General features: G+C 45.4%; 1 protein-coding gene across 1 annotated transcript in view; it reads left to right on the top strand.

The window, feature by feature from the left end:
• The window catches only part of ZBTB20 (zinc finger and BTB domain containing 20), a 608,278-nt gene extending 591,164 nt beyond the window's left edge, over positions 1 to 17,114 (top strand). The window contains exons 13-14 of the mRNA XM_084618031.1: positions 4,282 to 5,883; positions 16,640 to 17,114. Coding sequence (XP_084474157.1) covers positions 4,282 to 5,883; positions 16,640 to 17,058 — 2,021 coding nt within the window. The 3' untranslated portion in view covers positions 17,059 to 17,114. The remainder of the gene's footprint in view (positions 1 to 4,281; positions 5,884 to 16,639) is intronic.
• The last annotated feature ends 742 nt before the right edge of the window (positions 17,115 to 17,856 follow it).

Genomic DNA, 17,856 nt, shown 5'->3' with positions numbered 1-17,856 from the left:
TGAGATTGCTTCAGCTAGTTCCTTAAGTACCCAAGGATGAATTGCAACAAGCCCTGCTGACTTTAATACATCTAATTTATCTAAATATTCTTTAACATTTTCTTTTCCTGTTTTGTCTTGTGTTCCTTCCCCCTTGTTGTTTGTTTTGAGTATCTGATCACCATTAACCTTTTTAGTGAAGAATGAAATAAAATAGGCATTAAACACCTCAGCTTTCTTGATGTCTTCAGCTAACTCTCATTCCCCACTAAGTAGAGGACCTTTTTGTCTTTCTCTTGCTCCCTATGTATTTTTAAAACCTCTTCTTATTGCCTTTATGTCCCTGGCTAAGTATAATTCATTTTGTGCCCTCACCTTTCTGGTTTTGTCCGTACATGCTTGTGCTATTCTTCTGTATTCCTCCTTTGCAATTTGCTCAAGTTTCCAGTTTTTGTAGGATTCCTTTTTAATTTTCAGGTCATTAAAGGGCTTGTGATGGAGCCATACTGGCCTCTTACAGTTCTTCCTATCTTTCTTTTGCATTTGGGATAGTTTGCAGTTGTGCCTTTAGGCCAGATCTCCTGAACTTCTTTTTTCCCTTAGGTTTTCTTCCCATGGGAGCTTACCTGCCAGTTCTCCAAGTTTGTTGAAATCTGCTGTTTTAAAGTCCTTACTTTGTCCTTACTCTTCTTTTCTCATGACTTTCTTTCCTTAGAATCATGAAATCCATCATTTCATAATCACATCACCCAGACCTTCAGATTCGCTATCAATTCCTCCCTGTAGGCAGAATCAAGTTTAAAATGGCTGCCTCTCTGTTTACTTCCTCCTCTTTCTGAAACAAAAAGTTGTTCCCAATGCATTCCAAGAGCCTATGGGAAATGTTGTGTTTTGCTGTATTACATTTCAAACAGATGTCTGGGTCGTTAATGTCCCACATTACAACCAGGTCTTGTGTTTTGTGTATTTGTATTGCTTGTTCTCAAAATGCCTCATCCACCTCCTCTTTCTGATTTGGTCGTCTGTAGTTGACCTCTACCATGAATCATGCTTATTTTTTATCCATTTTATCTTTACTCAGAAACGTTCATCTAGTCTACTTCTGACCTCCTTCTGGATCTCAGAACAAGTGTATTTATTTTTGATGTGTAATGCAACACCTTCTGCCTTTTTATCCTGCCTATCCTTCCTGAACAAGCTATACCCTTGTAATCCAAGGACTGAATGGAGCATAGATACAGAATTCCCCTTTCTCTTCAGGTTAGGGCATGGGAATGCTAGAGGGATGTATGAACAAAGCTTCCCTGATGCTGCTCAAGTTGTTCATCTGTCCTGTGAATAAACAGCAAACTTCAGTCTCCAAGGGTTGTCAGTCCAGCAACTTTCACCAGCGTTAAATTACTTTGAAATAAATAAAGTTGAACTGAAGTATCTTCTACTATGAATGTGTGTGCAAAAGTCCAACTTCCAAACTAATGTGGGCTGCACTGGTGCATCAAAAAAAGGGACTCACAGCACCTCTGAAAATCAAACCATACATTTATAGAATCAGCCAGGTGCTTCTGGGGTATTCCCTCCAGTGTTTTTTGGATGTGAGAGGCTAAGCGAGGCTGTTGTATGTCTTGCTATTATTTAATATATCTTTTTTATAAAATGGAACAAAATTACAGGGAGAATTGGTTTTAAAGATCGGTTTGAATTAAAAGGATACCTCATGATCAAAGCAGATTGTGATAGGTATGTTTTGACCAAGCAGAACTTGTGAAAAAGAGAATGTCTTGTGTATCCGCTCAATTAGACATCCTCATGCCCTTGTCCAGGGATGGCCTTGAAGAAAGGAGGTGTCATCCCTTAAACAATCAGCCACAGCACACTCCCGCTTCTGCAGGGGCCCTACCCCTATAATGCCTCCAAGTTCTCTGTCTTTTGGAGAGAGATTCCTTGTGTTTTATCTTGAGTTCATCTTGAATTCTCATGTGATCTGACACATAAGGATGTGTCCATGGCTGGCCAGGAGGACTCTGGGAGGTGGTTGACTTGGTGTAGGAGGAGGAAAAGACCCATTCACATTACTTGGTGTGATACCTGCAATATCTATGAGTGAATGCCTATGAGGTACCTGCAGTATCTTTCCAGTGCCCTTGTCAGTCGGGGATAAAGCTCACATGTCCTGGCAAAGCTTGTGAACAAAACAGATATAATTCACAGTCTCCATGATTCCATTAGTGATTTCCCAAGCATTGCTGCCATATGAGCATCTCCCGGGAGAGCAGTTTCATATGGAAATTAGTGTAATCCCTAATACTGGCCTGTTTCCTTCTGTAAGCATCAGGCTCCTTTAGGCAGCTTGTCCCCATCAGAATTTCCAGTTCCTGACATTTTTGGTCCCCTTTTATCATCAGAGAATTTAAATAACCACCTGTGTCCAATATGGTTTCTCTTTGAAGCACCAGAAGAGAGGGTGCTTGAGATAGCAGGAATGGGTAAATGAGGAGGAAAGGGCGTGAGTGAGAGGAGGCTGCATTGTTCAGCAAATTGCAGTTGGTAGCATTTTGCTGCCTGTCTCTAAGATGAGAATAATAACAATGGCCAAATGTTCTTTATGTTGGACTTAGAAGAACACTGGCAAGTTAAAAATCATATATTCAAAAAATTAAACATTCTTACATTTGTTATTAATATCACCTTAGATGCTGTTTCTTTGCTTTACATTTTTTCTTAAACAATAAAAATAAGCTAGTTTGATTTACTGATTTTATAGAGTCAGTTCCACTTTCAGTGTCTCATGCACTTGTGCATGACTGCAGTGAGTGTGGGTTGCAGACATGGGATGGGAAAATTTCTGATGGAATGTTCACTAACATGCTAACAGTGACATTTGCATTGGTCTTGGATCTTAGCACTCAGATACTGTGTGAGGGTTCATTAATAAGGCTATTATTTATTTAGCCTTCAGAGTGTGGTAAGTTTTTTGCAGGCACATATGAAGGCACATCTGCCTCCAAATTCTTGTTATCTAAACCAGTGGCTCTCAACCTTTCCAGACTGCTGTACCCTGTTCAGGTGTCTGATTTGTCTTGCGTACCCCCAAGTTCCACCTCACTTAAAAAGGACTTGCTTACAAAATCAGACCTAAAAAGACAAAAGTGTTACAGCACACTGTCACTGACAAATTGCTTATTTCCTCATTTTTACCATATAATTATAAATCAATTGGAATATAAATATTGTACTTACATTTCAGTGTATAGTATATAGAGCAGTATAAACAAGTCATGGCCTATATGAAATTTTAGTTTGTACTGACTTAACTAGTGCTTTTTACATAGCCTGTTGTAAAACTGGGCAAATATCTAGATGGGTTGATGTACCCCCTGGAAGACCTCTGCATACCCCCAAGTGTATACGTACCCCCTAGTTGAGAACCACTGATTTAAACGGACAAGAGAGGGGAGAGAGAATCAATATTAAATCAAAATAATTTTTGGGAGAGAGAGAAGTGGACTGAGAGATTAAAAAGATAGTTATTTTTTAGCCAACTGTAAAAGCAGTGAGAGGTAAATAAGAGAAGTTCTCCTTAGAACAGGCATTTTGGCCAGGTTCCTTTTACTTCCCACTTCTGGTCAGGCAATAAATACCCTCAGACAGCTTTTATCTTGGTATTACAGCACTTCTAATCCCAGCTGGTGTAGTGTCAAAACCCCCACGGTGGAGTGAAAACAGGGGAGAAAGTTAATGGATCTCCTTTGATTCTTGACCGAGGGTTAGTTCACTTTTGAGTAATGAATGACCTAAACCAAGCCCCCAGACACACAAACAGTTGGAATTTTGGAAAGGTTTCAAATCCAAACCATGGTCCAGATTTGGATTTCGCAAATGGCTGCCATTTTTATTAAGGGCTGAACTACAATACCCAGGATCAAACTATGCCCTAACTTTGGGGATTTCAAAATCCAGATCTAGATAGAGGGCCAGAAATTTTTAAACTATGGCCTCATCATATTACCAGTGTGATGTGAAGATCATTACTGTAAGTGAGAATCTGACCCTTAGTGTCTTGTCTAGTTTTTCTTGAAGAGTCAAGGCACTCATCCATCCCATAGAGATCCTGATAAATCTTTTCCCTGGGGAGTTGATTGTCTCCACGCATAGAGGTGATGCCTTGTGCTCAGTGCCCCTTTATGGTACCTCTAAGATGTTCCCTGTGCCGTATATCCAGTGGGTAGGTGTTTTAGCCAGCTGTGGACATGCAGAGGACAAGCCCTGATCTGTCCCTCTGTTTTGTCTCATCCTTTGCTACAGGTAACATCAGTTGCAAGGGGATGACAGAGCGCATTCACAGCATCAACCTTCACAACTTCAGCAATTCTGTGCTCGAGACCCTCAACGAGCAGCGCAACCGTGGCCACTTCTGTGACGTGACGGTCCGCATCCACGGGAGCATGCTACGCGCCCACCGCTGCGTGCTGGCGGCTGGCAGCCCCTTCTTCCAGGACAAGCTGCTGCTGGGGTACAGTGACATCGAGATCCCCTCAGTGGTGTCAGTCCAGTCCGTGCAAAAGCTCATTGACTTCATGTACAGTGGGGTGCTGCGGGTCTCACAGTCAGAGGCCCTGCAGATCCTCACAGCTGCCAGCATCCTGCAGATCAAGACTGTGATTGACGAATGCACAAGGATCGTCTCGCAGAATGTGGGGGAGGTCTACCCAGTGATTCAGGACTCTGGGCAGGAGACGCCCAGGGGGACCCCCGAATCGGGCACCTCAGGGCAGAGCAGTGACACGGAGTCTGGCTACCTGCAGAGCCACTCGCAGCACAGCGTGGACAGAATCTACTCAGCTCTCTATGCCTGTTCCATGCAGAATGGCAGTGGGGAGCGCTCCTTCTACAGTGGAGCAGTGGTCAGCCATCATGAAACGGCCCTGGGGCTCCCCAGAGACCATCACATGGAAGACCCCAGCTGGATTACACGGATCCACGAGCGCTCACAGCAGATGGAGCGGTACCTCTCCACCACTCCAGAGACCACACACTGCCGCAAGCAACCACGTCCGGTCCGGATCCAGACCTTGGTGGGCAACATCCACATCAAACAGGAGATGGAGGATGACTATGACTACTATGGCCAGCAGAGGGTGCAGATCCTGGAGCGTAATGAGTCTGAGGAATGCACTGAGGACACTGACCAAGCCGAAGGCACTGAGAGTGAGCCCAAGGGGGAGAGTTTTGACTCTGGAGTCAGTTCCTCCATTGGGACTGAGCCTGATTCCATGGAGCAGCAGTTCATGGCTAACCTGGGCCGAGAGGGTCAGCAGGAACCATCCCAAGCAGAGCAAAATGAAGTCCCTGCTGAAGGCACACAGACCCATCCGCAGCACCTCGATGCCAACACTTCCTCGCCGGACAGAAGCAATGACATTGAAATGGACAGCAAAGTGCTCACTGTCAGTAACAACAGCGAAAAGGGGGCCTTGCAGCCTTCTGTCAACACAACAGTTGCTCAACCATTGCCAAGCACCCAGCTCTACTTACGCCAGACAGAAACCCTCACCAGCAATCTGAGGATGCCGCTGACCCTGACCAGCAACACACAGGTCATTGGCACAGCTGGCAACACCTACCTGCCCGCCCTCTTTACCACACAATCTGCTGGCAGTGGACCTAAACCTTTCCTTTTCAGCCTGCCCCAGCCCTTAGCTGGCCAACAGACACAGTTTGTGACAGTGACCCAGCCTGGCCTATCAACCTTTACTGCCCAGCTGCCAGCCCCACAGCCCTTGGCCCCATCTGCGGGCCACAGCACAGCAGGTGGACAGGGTGAAAAAAAGCCTTACGAGTGCACTCTCTGCAACAAGACTTTCACCGCCAAACAGAACTACGTCAAGCACATGTTTGTACACACAGGTGAGTGCATGGCCATTTGGCTTATATGTGAGCCCAGGGACAGGCCTTTACAAATATGCAGTTGATTTTGACATGTATTCCATTTCCCAGCATGCCAGTGCCTAATGCAGACGTGAGACAGCCTTCAGATCCTTACAGGGTTCCAGTTATCTCTGGGCACTGTTACTGCCGTGATGAGAATATAACTAGTGTTTGCCACAATATGGGAAGGGAGAACACTGGGTGCCTGATCCATCAGCCTTTACTCAGATGAGGAGTCCTATTGAAGTCAGTGAATGAGTAAGGGCCTCAGGACAGGCTCCTGGTTAAGCCTATAGATGGTCCCTTTAGGGAGGTAAGGGTGTCAAGGGTACAGGGAAGGAAACTCTTCCTATATCAATGAAATGTGTCTTAAGTGACTATCCAAGGAAATAATTCAGATGTGATGCCTAGCACAAGTTGATCTTTGATTAAAGGTCAGACAAAATGTTGCTGGAAACAACATGAGGAATCTTTAACAGAGAGCCATTAAAGATAGAATTTCTCTGTTGGAGGAGGGGTTATTAGTACTGGGTCATTCACTGCTATGTACGTCTGTGTGCATAGAATACTTGGTGGTGGTGTGAGGTTCGGTTGGTTGCATTACTCATGAGTGATGAAACCATGTCTGAGTTATGCAGGTCAGCCTAAATAAGTGCCAAGACAGCCTTGCAAAAATGACCTACAACAGTTTTCCTATACATTCAAAATGTATCTACATTAAAGGCTGGTGTCTTGGGACCTTCTAGGGTTAGAAGCAAAAGATTTGTGTCCCACTGGGAAACTATACTTCCCACTGGGATAAAGCTCCCTTTTTTAGCCTTATAGAGTCTTTAGATTTCAAAACAATGACATTTCTTGTATGGAAAAGCTGTCCTTGGTTCAGGACTGAATCCTGGCTGTCAGGCAGTTATAATTCTGGGAGGAAATTCCACATTTGGAAGGAGAAGGAAGAAATATTTATCTAGCAGTTATCAACAAAACAGGTGCTGTGTGAGCACGGAAATACTAGAATAATATGGATGGTGGGGAATGGGCAGAGTGCAGCAGAGGCAATCACAGGAGAAAGAGAAATGTCTCTTGTGCCTCTCCAATTTCTCACATAGCTATCGCTTCCACACACCTAGCATATATGTATATATCAAATAGCGTGTACATATTTTTGTTTATATTTTTATATAATTAGCACTTATATGCTATTGTGAATCATGCTCTAAAACATCTAAGATATACATTATTGGTTATATAGTCTATTGCTTTATAAACCATATATAAAAGCTCTGTGACACTGATATATACACTTGCTATATAAACAGTAATTGTTACAGCAGCAATAAGGACTTCTGCCTTGTAAAACCTTAGAGGAGATGGTTATTCAGGCTGCTTTAGGTAAATCACATGATCAGCATTGAGGACATCTTTCATGCAAATGCATAGAAAGCAGTCTTAAAAATCATCAGGCTGAATTGGAGCCCCTTCCTTGATCCACTCACACACACACTATAGAATCACTTAAGGGTCACCCAGGGTTGGACTGGGCTACAGGGAGCTGTTATGTATAAAAGTATTGTGGCGTTCAGGGTTGACACAGCAAAACTGGCATAGCAGCCCCTTACCAACCTTCTCTACATGCAGCACTTGTGTCTCAGGATCTCTTGCCATCATCAGCTGATACCTGTAGTAGTTAATTGGCAAAACATTAGACTAGTGGTTGAGAAATAGCCAGGATCAACCATAGAAATGCACCCAGGTGAATCAATTCAACATGAGGTTCACCTTGCTTGTCTCAAGTGGAGCATTTCCATATACACCTCACTTCCTGGCCAAATATAAAGCAAATCAATGGTGAAGCAGTCCTGAATCCAAAGAGTACCAAGTATCTCAGCTCCCTCTTTCCAGTCATGGATCTGTAGCTAAAGCCTCTGCATTGGTGGCATTGCCTCACTCAGAAAAATTAGAAAATCAAGTCACAGAGTGAAATAAACTAGTTTCATCTCAATTCCCAGAGCTAGAATGGCTCTTCCATGAAAGATCTATTTGGGTTAGCTGTTCCAGTAACTAAGAATATGTACTGCAGGTTGCAACAGGAGCTTCAAGCCAGCAGAAGGATAGCACATGTGGAGTAGTTAAGGAAATATGCAGGGCCCTGCCTAAATATTTGACCTAGAGTTGCCACTGACTCTCTAGATCCGGGGTGGTCAACCTGTGGCTCTGGAGCTACATGCGGCTCTTCAGAAGTTAATATGCGGCTCCTTGTGTAGACACTGACTCTGGGGCTGGAGCTACTGGTGCCAACTTTCCAATGTGCCGGGGGGCGCTCACTGCTCAACCCCTGACTCTGCCACAGGCCCTGCCCCCACCCCACACCTTCCCGCCCCCTCCCCTGAGCCTGCCAGGCCCTTGCTCCTCTCCCTCTCCCCCAGAGCCTCCTGCACGCCATGAAACAGCTGATCAGGTGGTGCGGGGAGGGAGGGGGAGGTGCTGATCAGCGGGGCTGCCAGTGGGTGGGAGGCACTGGGAGCAGGGTGGGGGAGCTGATGGGGGGCTGCTGACGTATTACTGTGGCTCTTTGGCAATGTACATTGGTAAATTCTGGCTCCTTCTCAGGCTCAGGTTGGCCACCCCTGCTCTAGATGTTCTCAGTCCTGAGTCAGCAAAGATTCTCTTTGTGTGGATTGGAGATTTCAAAATTCATATACTTTCAGTGACAAGTGTTTCAGTGGGCAAAGAGGCAAAGGGGAACTCTTAATGTATTTCCCAAGTGACTTGCATTTCCATTTGGGAGCTAACTGACCTCTGGGATACTCTTGAAAACCAGTACATGGGTGAGCAGATTCCAGGCACACCCGAAAGGAATCTTTAAGGGTACTGTGCAAACTTGACTAGGTCCTTGGCCAAACAACAGAAGCCAGGGGAGTAGAAGACCAACTGTGTCCACTGCTTGGATGGCTGGAGGAGTGGCTTCATTGTCAGAGTGCTCAGGCCTGTTAAAAGAATCCCAGAGAAGAAGCTCTAGAAGGGCATCAGAGCAGCAGGGAACAAGTAGGGAACCATAAAATGCAAAGGCTATGGATTGGGCTTGCTGTATGAAATGCAGTCCCAAGAGGAAACAATAGGAGACTTTGAGCCCAAATGAGAATTCAGAGACCTGGAGTGTATAAAATATCTGCCCAGCTTCCATGCTTCCAAAAACTAAATGTTGGTGGGGTTTGCTGTAGTACACAAACACACACGTACGCATGCCTCACTCCCACAAATACAGGATCAATACTCTACTGTCTCATGTAGACTGGCATTAACCTATCCAACGGTGCAATTATTTAACTAAGATCTGCAGTATTATGAAATTAAAGCTCTAGAAAAGCTTCCTTACACATTTTAAAGCATCACTGCCTTTTCCTTCATGTCATGCTTTGATAATTTTTGGTCAGAATCTCACACCACTCTCCTCAGTGAGATTCAGATATGGGAGAAAGGCCCAAAATGAGGAACACATGCATTTTAGAAGTGAACGTGACTAAAACTGATATGGGATTCATGTCCCGAAAAGTAATGTTTCCTGTAACCTTAGTTTCTTCTTCAAGTGCTTGTACATGTCCATTCCAGTGTAGGTGTGTGCGCACCCCGAGCACAGTTACTGGAATTTTTTCCCCTAGTGGTGTCCATCGGGTCAGCTCTGGTGCCTCCTGGTGCTGCGCTCTCATAGCGCCAGTATAAGGAGCCCTGCTGACCTTACACCCCTGCCCAGTTCGTTCTTACCACCCATGACAGTTGCTGGGACTCCTCTGGTTGCTTCAGCAAACTTCCCAGGGGTTTATCACTATCTTTCTAGTGTAAATAGTTAATCAGTTGTTTGTAGTTAGTCAGTTTTTAGTTATATTAGTGTAGGACCCTTCCCTGATCAGTTAGCGAAGTTCATCTGTCCCCTGGTGCCGGGGGATGCCTCAGCTACCGGGCTTCAAGCCTTTTGCTTCCTTTGGCAAGTCAATGCTATTGAGCAACCCGCACTCAAGCTTTCTCAAGTTCTTGGGAGAGGCACATAGGAAGGACTGCTGCCAGATCTGTAAGAACTTCAAACCTTGCACAAAAAAGGCCAGGAAGTGAGATTGAAGGTCCGTCTCATGGAGGAATCTCTGAGACCCGCTTCAGAGCCGAATTGCTTGGACTCGGTACTGAGTAACTCGGCGTCAGTGCGGAGCACGCTTGCCACCAGGCGGAAGTCTCGACACCAGTACCTGGCTCCAGTGCCTAAGAAAAAAAAACAAGAAGCAGCTGGAGAGTGCTCAATCCCCAGAACCAAATTTGGCCAGACGTGGAGACTGGGATAGAGTGAGATCCATGCCAAGCCACTCTTCCACCTCAGCACCTCAACACCTGGTACCGGCAACTCCGGCACCTATACAGGCTCCGCTGACTCTGACTCCGGAGGCACCGACCTCGGGCAGGCAACATGGCTCCAGTATGTTTATGGTGCCGTCAACTCCTGAAGCATTCGCAGCAGCCGAGGACCTCCTTTCATTCCCAGTCTCTCCGTCTTTGGCGGTGCCACTGGGTACTGCCCAGTACCAGGACTATTTTCTAGGGGAAAACCTTCCTTGATAGCCTCATTGCTGGCTTCACCACTGCGGCACCGATCTCCAGCACCAACAGGGTCCACACTGCCCTGGTTGCATCACCGAGACTCCTTGTCATCAGAGTCGGAAATGGGGTCGTACTCCTCTTGCCTTCACAGCCGCCCACGCTACTCCCTGAGGCACTCCTACTCCTCTATTGCCCCAAACATAGGGATGCCACCAAGTGCATGACCCTTCTGGAATCTGTGGTGGTTCCCTCCAGCCCAGGGATCTCTCTCAAGATGCTCCTACTTGATGGCTTCTGAGAGCAAAGCACCACCAGTGCGTTTCCAGGAGACTCCTGATCTGGACTCTGGTACTGAGCCTGGTACCGAACTTCAAGAGGAGGCCCCATGGCTCTGGGGCAAAATGGAAGGAGAGGTGGAGGCTCCCCAGCTGGTGCTGGCTTCCTCCTATTCCTCCCTGGATGAGGCTGTGGTGACAGCTGGTGTGTCTCCTCCCCAAGATAACCACAAAGCTCTCCTGGTGGCCTCAAAGCGGGTGGCCTCAAATCTGGGCATCCAGGCAGACGTGGTCAAGGAGTCCTCTCATAGCCTACTGGACATCCTGATGGCAGTGGGCCACTCAATGAAGCTATCATGAACCCAGTTAAGGTGTTGTGGTAGACCCCCACATCCCTTCCTCCAACGGCAAAGCGTACAAAGCAGCATTATTTCATGCCAGAGGAGGGTTACGAGTTCTTACACTCACATCCCACTCCAGGATCCCTGGTAATTTCAACTGCTCATGAAAGAGATTGGCAAGGGCAGTCGGGAGCAATGCCTAAAGTGAAGGACCCCAAAAAACTAGACTTCTTTGGCAGAAAGGTGTATACTACAGGAGGGCTGCAACTTCACATAGCAAACCAGCAGACACTACTGGGATGCTGTGACTTTAATATGTGCAATGCCATCCAAAAGTTTAAAGACTGGCTGCCTCAAGAAGCCAGACAGGAGTTCTCTTCGCTGGTCGATGAAGCAAAAACAGTAGCGAGGGCCTCCTTTCAGGCAGCCCTGGACATGTCTGACTGTGCAGCCAGATCCAGGCCTTAGCTGTAACCATGTGTAGGAGCTCATGATTGCAGTCGTCTGGGTTTCCTCAGGAGATTCAGCAAACCCTCAGAATCTCCCTTTTGAAGAATCTCGCTCTTCTCGGAGCAAACTTGATGCTAAACTCCTAAGGACTGCAGGGCAACCTTGACATCCCTGGGGTTGTATACCCCAGCAACTTCTAGGAAACATTACAGGCCCCAGCAGGCAGACCAGTACTTTGCCCGATCAGACCAGCAGGACCCACAGAGGAGAAAGAACAGGCAAGGTGGAGCATGCTCTTTCCCTCTGTGTCGGGAAGCAATTCATCTGTGGGAGTTCTGCATAGCACATTCAATCCATCTCGTGGCTTTTCACCTCCTGGGAGCGCAGAACCAGCTGGTGAATTTCCTCAGCAGGTCCTTCTCCACTCACCATGAACAGTCCCTGTGGCCGGACATTGCAAGGATCATTTTCCAACAATGGGGAACTCCCCCATTAAACCTACCCGGATCAACAGGAAATGCCACCAGTTCTGCTCTCTGCAAGGCCACAGCCTGGGGTCTCTCATGGACAGTTTCCTGCTTCTGTGGACAGATCATCTGTATTACACCTTTCATCCTTTCCCACAAGTGCATGAGGTTCTAATGAAGGTCATTCTCATAGCCCAAGCATGGCCAAGGCAACATTGGTTTGCCACCTTGTTAGGCCTCTCAGCAGAGGCTCCACTTCTGCTTCCTTTGTATCTGGATCTGATCTCCCGAGACTACAGTCAACTGCTCCATTCAAACCTCAGCACCCTCCATCTGATGGCCTGGAAGTTCCATGGCTGAATCCAGAGGAGCAGGCATGCTTGGAGCTGGTCTGTAAGGTCCTGCTAGGCAGTAGGAAGCCCTCCACCAGGACCAATTACTTGGCAATTCTCCATCTGGTCTTCCCAACACGGAGTTCTGCCCTTGTGTTCCTCTTTGCAGCTTATTTTGGAGTACCTATTACATCTGAAACAACAAAATTTGGCTATTTCTTCAGTTAAGGTCCACCTCTCAGAGATTTCTGCTTTCCATCCCCCAGTCAACAAGCAGTCTGTCCTCTCGCATGAGATGGTTATTCTTTTTCTTGAAGGCCTAGAGAGGTTGTACCCCAGGTTGTACCCCATTTCTTCCTGGGACCTAAACCTCATCTTATCAAGGCTTATGGGTCCCCCGTTTGAGCCACTGGCAACATGCTCATTAGTTCACCTCTCCCGGAAACTAGCCTTTTTAGTGGCCATCACCTTGGCCAGACAGATTTTGGAGATTCGTGCCCTCATGTCGGAGCCCCTGTATATGATTTTCTTTAAGAATAAGATGCAGCTGCATACGCACCCAGCCTTCCTTCCAAAAGTGGTTTTGCAATTTCACTGCAGTCAAGCTTTCTACTGAGTTCTTCACAAAATCGCATTCAAACAGGGAGGAGCAACCTCTACACTCTTTAGATGTTAGACTAGCCCTGACGTTCTATATACAAAGGACCAAGCCATTCTGTAGATCTGCTCAGCTATTCATAGTGGTAGAGGATTCTCAACTCACTGTGCCGTCACCCAGCAGGTCAGAGATGATGCCAGCTTTGATCTTTGCTGTCAGCATGTTCCTGAACTCCAAGTCCACCTCTTATGCAACTGCTTGGGAGTCACCTACATTGGAATGGACATGTGCAAGCACTTGAAGAAGCAAAAACAGTTACTAACCTTTCTGTAGCTGTTGTTCTTCGAGATGCGTTGCACATGTCCATTCCAAGACACGCCCCCATTCCTCTCTAGTCAGAGTCAGCTGGTAAAGAAGGAATTGAGGGGGCACAGGGTCAAGAGGGCCCTTTATACCAGTGCTATGTGCATGCGGCACCAGGGGGCACCAGAGCCAACCCGATGCTACACCACTAGGGGAAAAAATTCTGGCAACTGTGCTTGGGGCGTGCACACACCTACACTTGAATGGACATGTGCAACACATCTTAAAGAACAAGAGTTACAGAAAGGATAGTAACTGTTTTTTCATGGGTCTGCTTGTTTTGATGCAAATAATTCTCAGTAAGAAAAGGTGAAAGAAGGATTGTTTGGTAAGGAAATAAATTTGCATCTGAAAAAATATTGATTTATTTGTGAGATTCCTAGGAGAGAAGACCCCACACAAAGATTTTGAAGCAAATGATGGGATAAATACCGTATCACAATATATATGAGGATATAATAATGCAAACGGTAGCATAGGGGGAGAGCGGGAGAATATATTTTCCTGGCTAGGAAACTATTGACCATCTGAAGCCAGGGAACAGGAGTTCAGAAGGATATGAAATGGGGAATTTCTTGGTTGACACAGGTAAACTATTGAAAGTGTGGAGTACGCATTGGAATGGATTGGCTTCTGCTCCCATTGAAATCAATAGGCAAAACACTTATTTGCTTCAATGGGAGCAAGATTGGTTCTGAGGAGGTATAGTTCAGCTGAGTTGATTAATCGAGTTACAGACACAGTTAGATAATCCCATCTTTGCAGCAGACTCACCATGCTAAAGCCTCGTTACAGCCTGACAGTCGTGTTATAGGTGTGCTTAGAAACAGAGCCGAAGTGCTGGAAATTCACACGTTTAGGAATCATGTGTTTACCATGTTTTGCATTGAGTCAGTCACACTACCTGCTATTACCTTTTTAAAAAACCTATAGTGGAGTAAGAGATCCTTAATTTTGTATATTTGTACAATCCAGACTAATGCACTTGCATTGAGAAGGAGGTAAAATGGGGAAGTGCAAATGGAGGGATATCAACAGGCCTCTGCTTCATTTGCTCAGAAAGCTCAATTGCATGATGTATGTGGTCATCACACCCAGCAGTTCTCTTTCTACCAATCTCATCAGGGATCTCGGGGATCAAAACCCTAGCTGTTTGCCATACCAGATGGGAAGGAAGCTTTCCCTTCAGCCGCGTTTATCTGTGCAGATTATTGCAAACCTGTGACCCTGATGACTGGCAACGGTTGCTAAACCTTTTGCTTAAATCCTAGATGAAAGAATTTGTTATTTGGAGAGGCAGAGATGAAAACAAGTGGTATAAATTTGTACCACATTGGCGTACACTGCGGGAGAGAGGAAGTGCTTTTGCCAATAATTTTGCAAGCTATGGGACAGATTCACCACTGCTTTAAGGAAGTGCAATGCCTGAAGACAATGGAGTTGCACCCACTTACACTAGCCACTGATTTGGCCCCATGCATTCTTTGTCTAGTCAACTGCAAAGTAACTGGAGAGGAATAAAGGCTCATAATAAAAGTATAAGCCCTTCCCCGCCCGGTCTGAATTAAATGATCTTTTCTGACACAGAGTTTGAGCCGTATACTCTAATCTCACAGCACAAGCAAGCAATTAAATGTTGCCAATGACATGTTCTTGTCTCTGCACGTTGATATGAGACTATGCCATGTTACAGTTTAAAGTAGCCAACACATATACTCTAAGAGAAAGCGGAAATATCTCTTCAAAAACATGAAGCATCTCCAGGGGCTAGGAAATTGATGAGTAACCAATGGGCAAAAAAAACAAAAGTGCCATTACAATCTTTTTAAATGAAATGTTAGAATCCCTCTCAATGACAATAAATTCTTGGCATGATGAATTAAAACACTTGACTGCCCCAAGTATGATTTAAGAAATAAAGTTAAGGAGTTACGGTTTTTGGTGTGGCATTTAGGGATTTAGATGAATGATAAGATGTGGAGTGAATATCATGAAAACATTGCCTGATAGTACAGTATATGAGGCTGGGAATTGTCTCCCAAAGTAAGGGGTGGAACATCACATGGGACAATTGAAGCTAATCTGGACAAATCTGTCACATATACTGGACTAAATGATGCCCTCAGTTGCACCCTTCTGGTCACTGGGTTGCCTGGATCATATTGAGGGAAAACTTAGACCTGCTGTAGGGAAAGATCTTAGATTGGCTGTGGGTGGAGAATACACTGTGATAAGAGGGCCACATCCCTAATTCCCATGATTTTTGGTGTTCAATTGAAATGACAGTCACACAGTTTAATTCTCATGTCTGTCATGCTGGAGATGTAGCCATTGTATGAGCTTTGACTTTGTGCAGCTGGCCCAAGAATTTTTGTGTGTTCAAATATCCTTTGTAGTTATTCTTGCAAATTGTTTAGCTGCCATGTTTGACCAGAACAAGGAGCAATAAGTTTAAACCTCTCTTATGAAATAATAATCCTTTGCCCTTCTCTAGCACCTTCCACCTGAGAATCTCAAAGCACTTTACAAACATTAACGTATTAAGGGTCACAGCTCCCATGTGAGGTGGGTCAGTATCATTATCCCCATCTAATATTTACAGGTGGAGAAACCGAGGCATAGAGAGATGAAGTGACTTGACCAAGGCCAGCCAGGAGGTGAGCGCTAGAAAACAAGAATGAAACACATTTCCTAATTCCCAGCCCTGTGCTCAGAGATCAACTGTAGCTGAGTGGTTAGAACATGTGGCAGGGAGCAAGGGAGAGTTGGGTTCTCTTCCTGACTCTGCCAGCGACTTGCTGTGTGACCTTGGACAAGGTCCAGATTTTAAAAGGTATTTAGGCATTGCTGTGCTCAGTGATGCAACGCCAAACAGATTTAAGAGCCTGCATCTCATTTCAAAAGGGAGTTAGGCACACTTAGGAGCTAAAATCCCATTGACAGTTGATGGAATTTAGAGTCCTACATTCCTAACTTCCGAAAATGAGATATAGTCTTCTGAGTCAGCTAGGCTTTGCAATGCTGAGCACAGCAATGCCTAAATACCTTTAAAAATCTGGGCTGAATCTCTTTCATCCTCTGTTTAATTGGGGATAATGATCATGCCCTTTGTAAAGCATTTTGAGATCTATAGATGAAAAGTATTGTTTATGTCCCAAGTTTTGTATTATTATTAACAAAACCATTCTTCCTCCCCCAGATCATGTCTCCAGAGATTCCAGAAAGACCTGGAACTATTCCAGAGAGCCTCACTGAACTGAGCTTAATTTGTTAAAAAAAATTTTTGTCTGTTTATTTGTTTATATTTCTCTCTCTCTCTGGTACTGGGCAGGTGAGAAGCCCCACCAATGCAGCATCTGTTGGCGCTCCTTCTCCTTAAAGGATTACCTAATCAAACACATGGTGACGCACACCGGCGTGAGGGCCTACCAGTGCAGCATCTGCAACAAGCGCTTCACCCAGAAGAGCTCCCTCAACGTGCACATGCGCCTCCACCGTGGGGAGAAGTCCTACGAGTGCTACATCTGCAAGAAGAAGTTTTCCCACAAGACCCTTCTGGAGAGGCATGTGGCTCTGCACAGTGCCACCAACGGCACGGCTGGCTCAGCAGGCACTGGTACCAGGGCTGTCCCTGCCGGGGTGGTGGCCTGCACAGAGGGGACCACGTACGTCTGCTCTGTCTGTCCAGCTAAGTTTGACCAAATCGAGCATTTCAACGACCACATGAGGATGCATGTGTCAGACGGATAAGTAGAATCTCTGTCTCTTTGTTATGAACAAAAAACAAAATAGAAACAACAACTAAAAAGCTATGGCACTAGAATTTAAGAAATGTTTTTGTTTCCTTTTTACCTTTTTCTTTCTTCCTTTTTTTTCTTTATTTTTAGTTTCGTTGTTTTTGTACTACATGAAGAACTGTTTTTTGCCTGCTGGTACATTACATTTCCGGAGGCTGGGTGAATAATAGTTTTCCCGGCCTCCCTTGGATGGTGGCCTTAAGGCCAGGTAGTGCTTCAGGAGCTCCACTGGTTGGATCTCTAGCTACTGGCCTCTAAATACAACCCTTCTTTACTACAAAAAAAACAAACAAAAAAATAACAAAAAAAAAATTTTAAAAAATCTTTTTTTTCTCACTTGTGAAGAGCACTACAAAAAAACAAAACAAGAGTATATTACGAAATCTACAAGGCCTACTGTCGTTTTAAGTACACCGTTTGCAGTGTTTCAATGGACGTAATTCACAATTCTGACCGCTCTCGGACTTCACAGTATCCAGTTAGAACTGTGGAATATATCACTATTGGTTGAACAGCAACCAGACGAAACAAGGCCCTGCTGGTTTCCACCGTTTGTCTGCTTTATCTTTCTCTCTCTCTCTCTCTCTCTTTCTCTCTCTCTCTCTCTCACACACACACACACACACACACACACACTCTAAAAGGGCTGAGGAGAGGGCTTGGGTTGGATGGTGAAGTGTCCCTTCAGGATCAGGAATAAGAATCACAGCTTCTTCTCCTGGATCCTGCTCCATCCCACGCTCTTTAGCTC

This window comes from Lepidochelys olivacea (assembly GCF_965140295.1).
Source record: "Lepidochelys olivacea isolate rLepOli2 genome assembly, chromosome: 1".
Taxonomy (NCBI): domain Eukaryota; kingdom Metazoa; phylum Chordata; order Testudines; family Cheloniidae; genus Lepidochelys; species Lepidochelys olivacea.
Note: the sequence above shows the minus strand (reverse complement) of the source record. Positions and strands in the feature narration are given on the sequence as shown.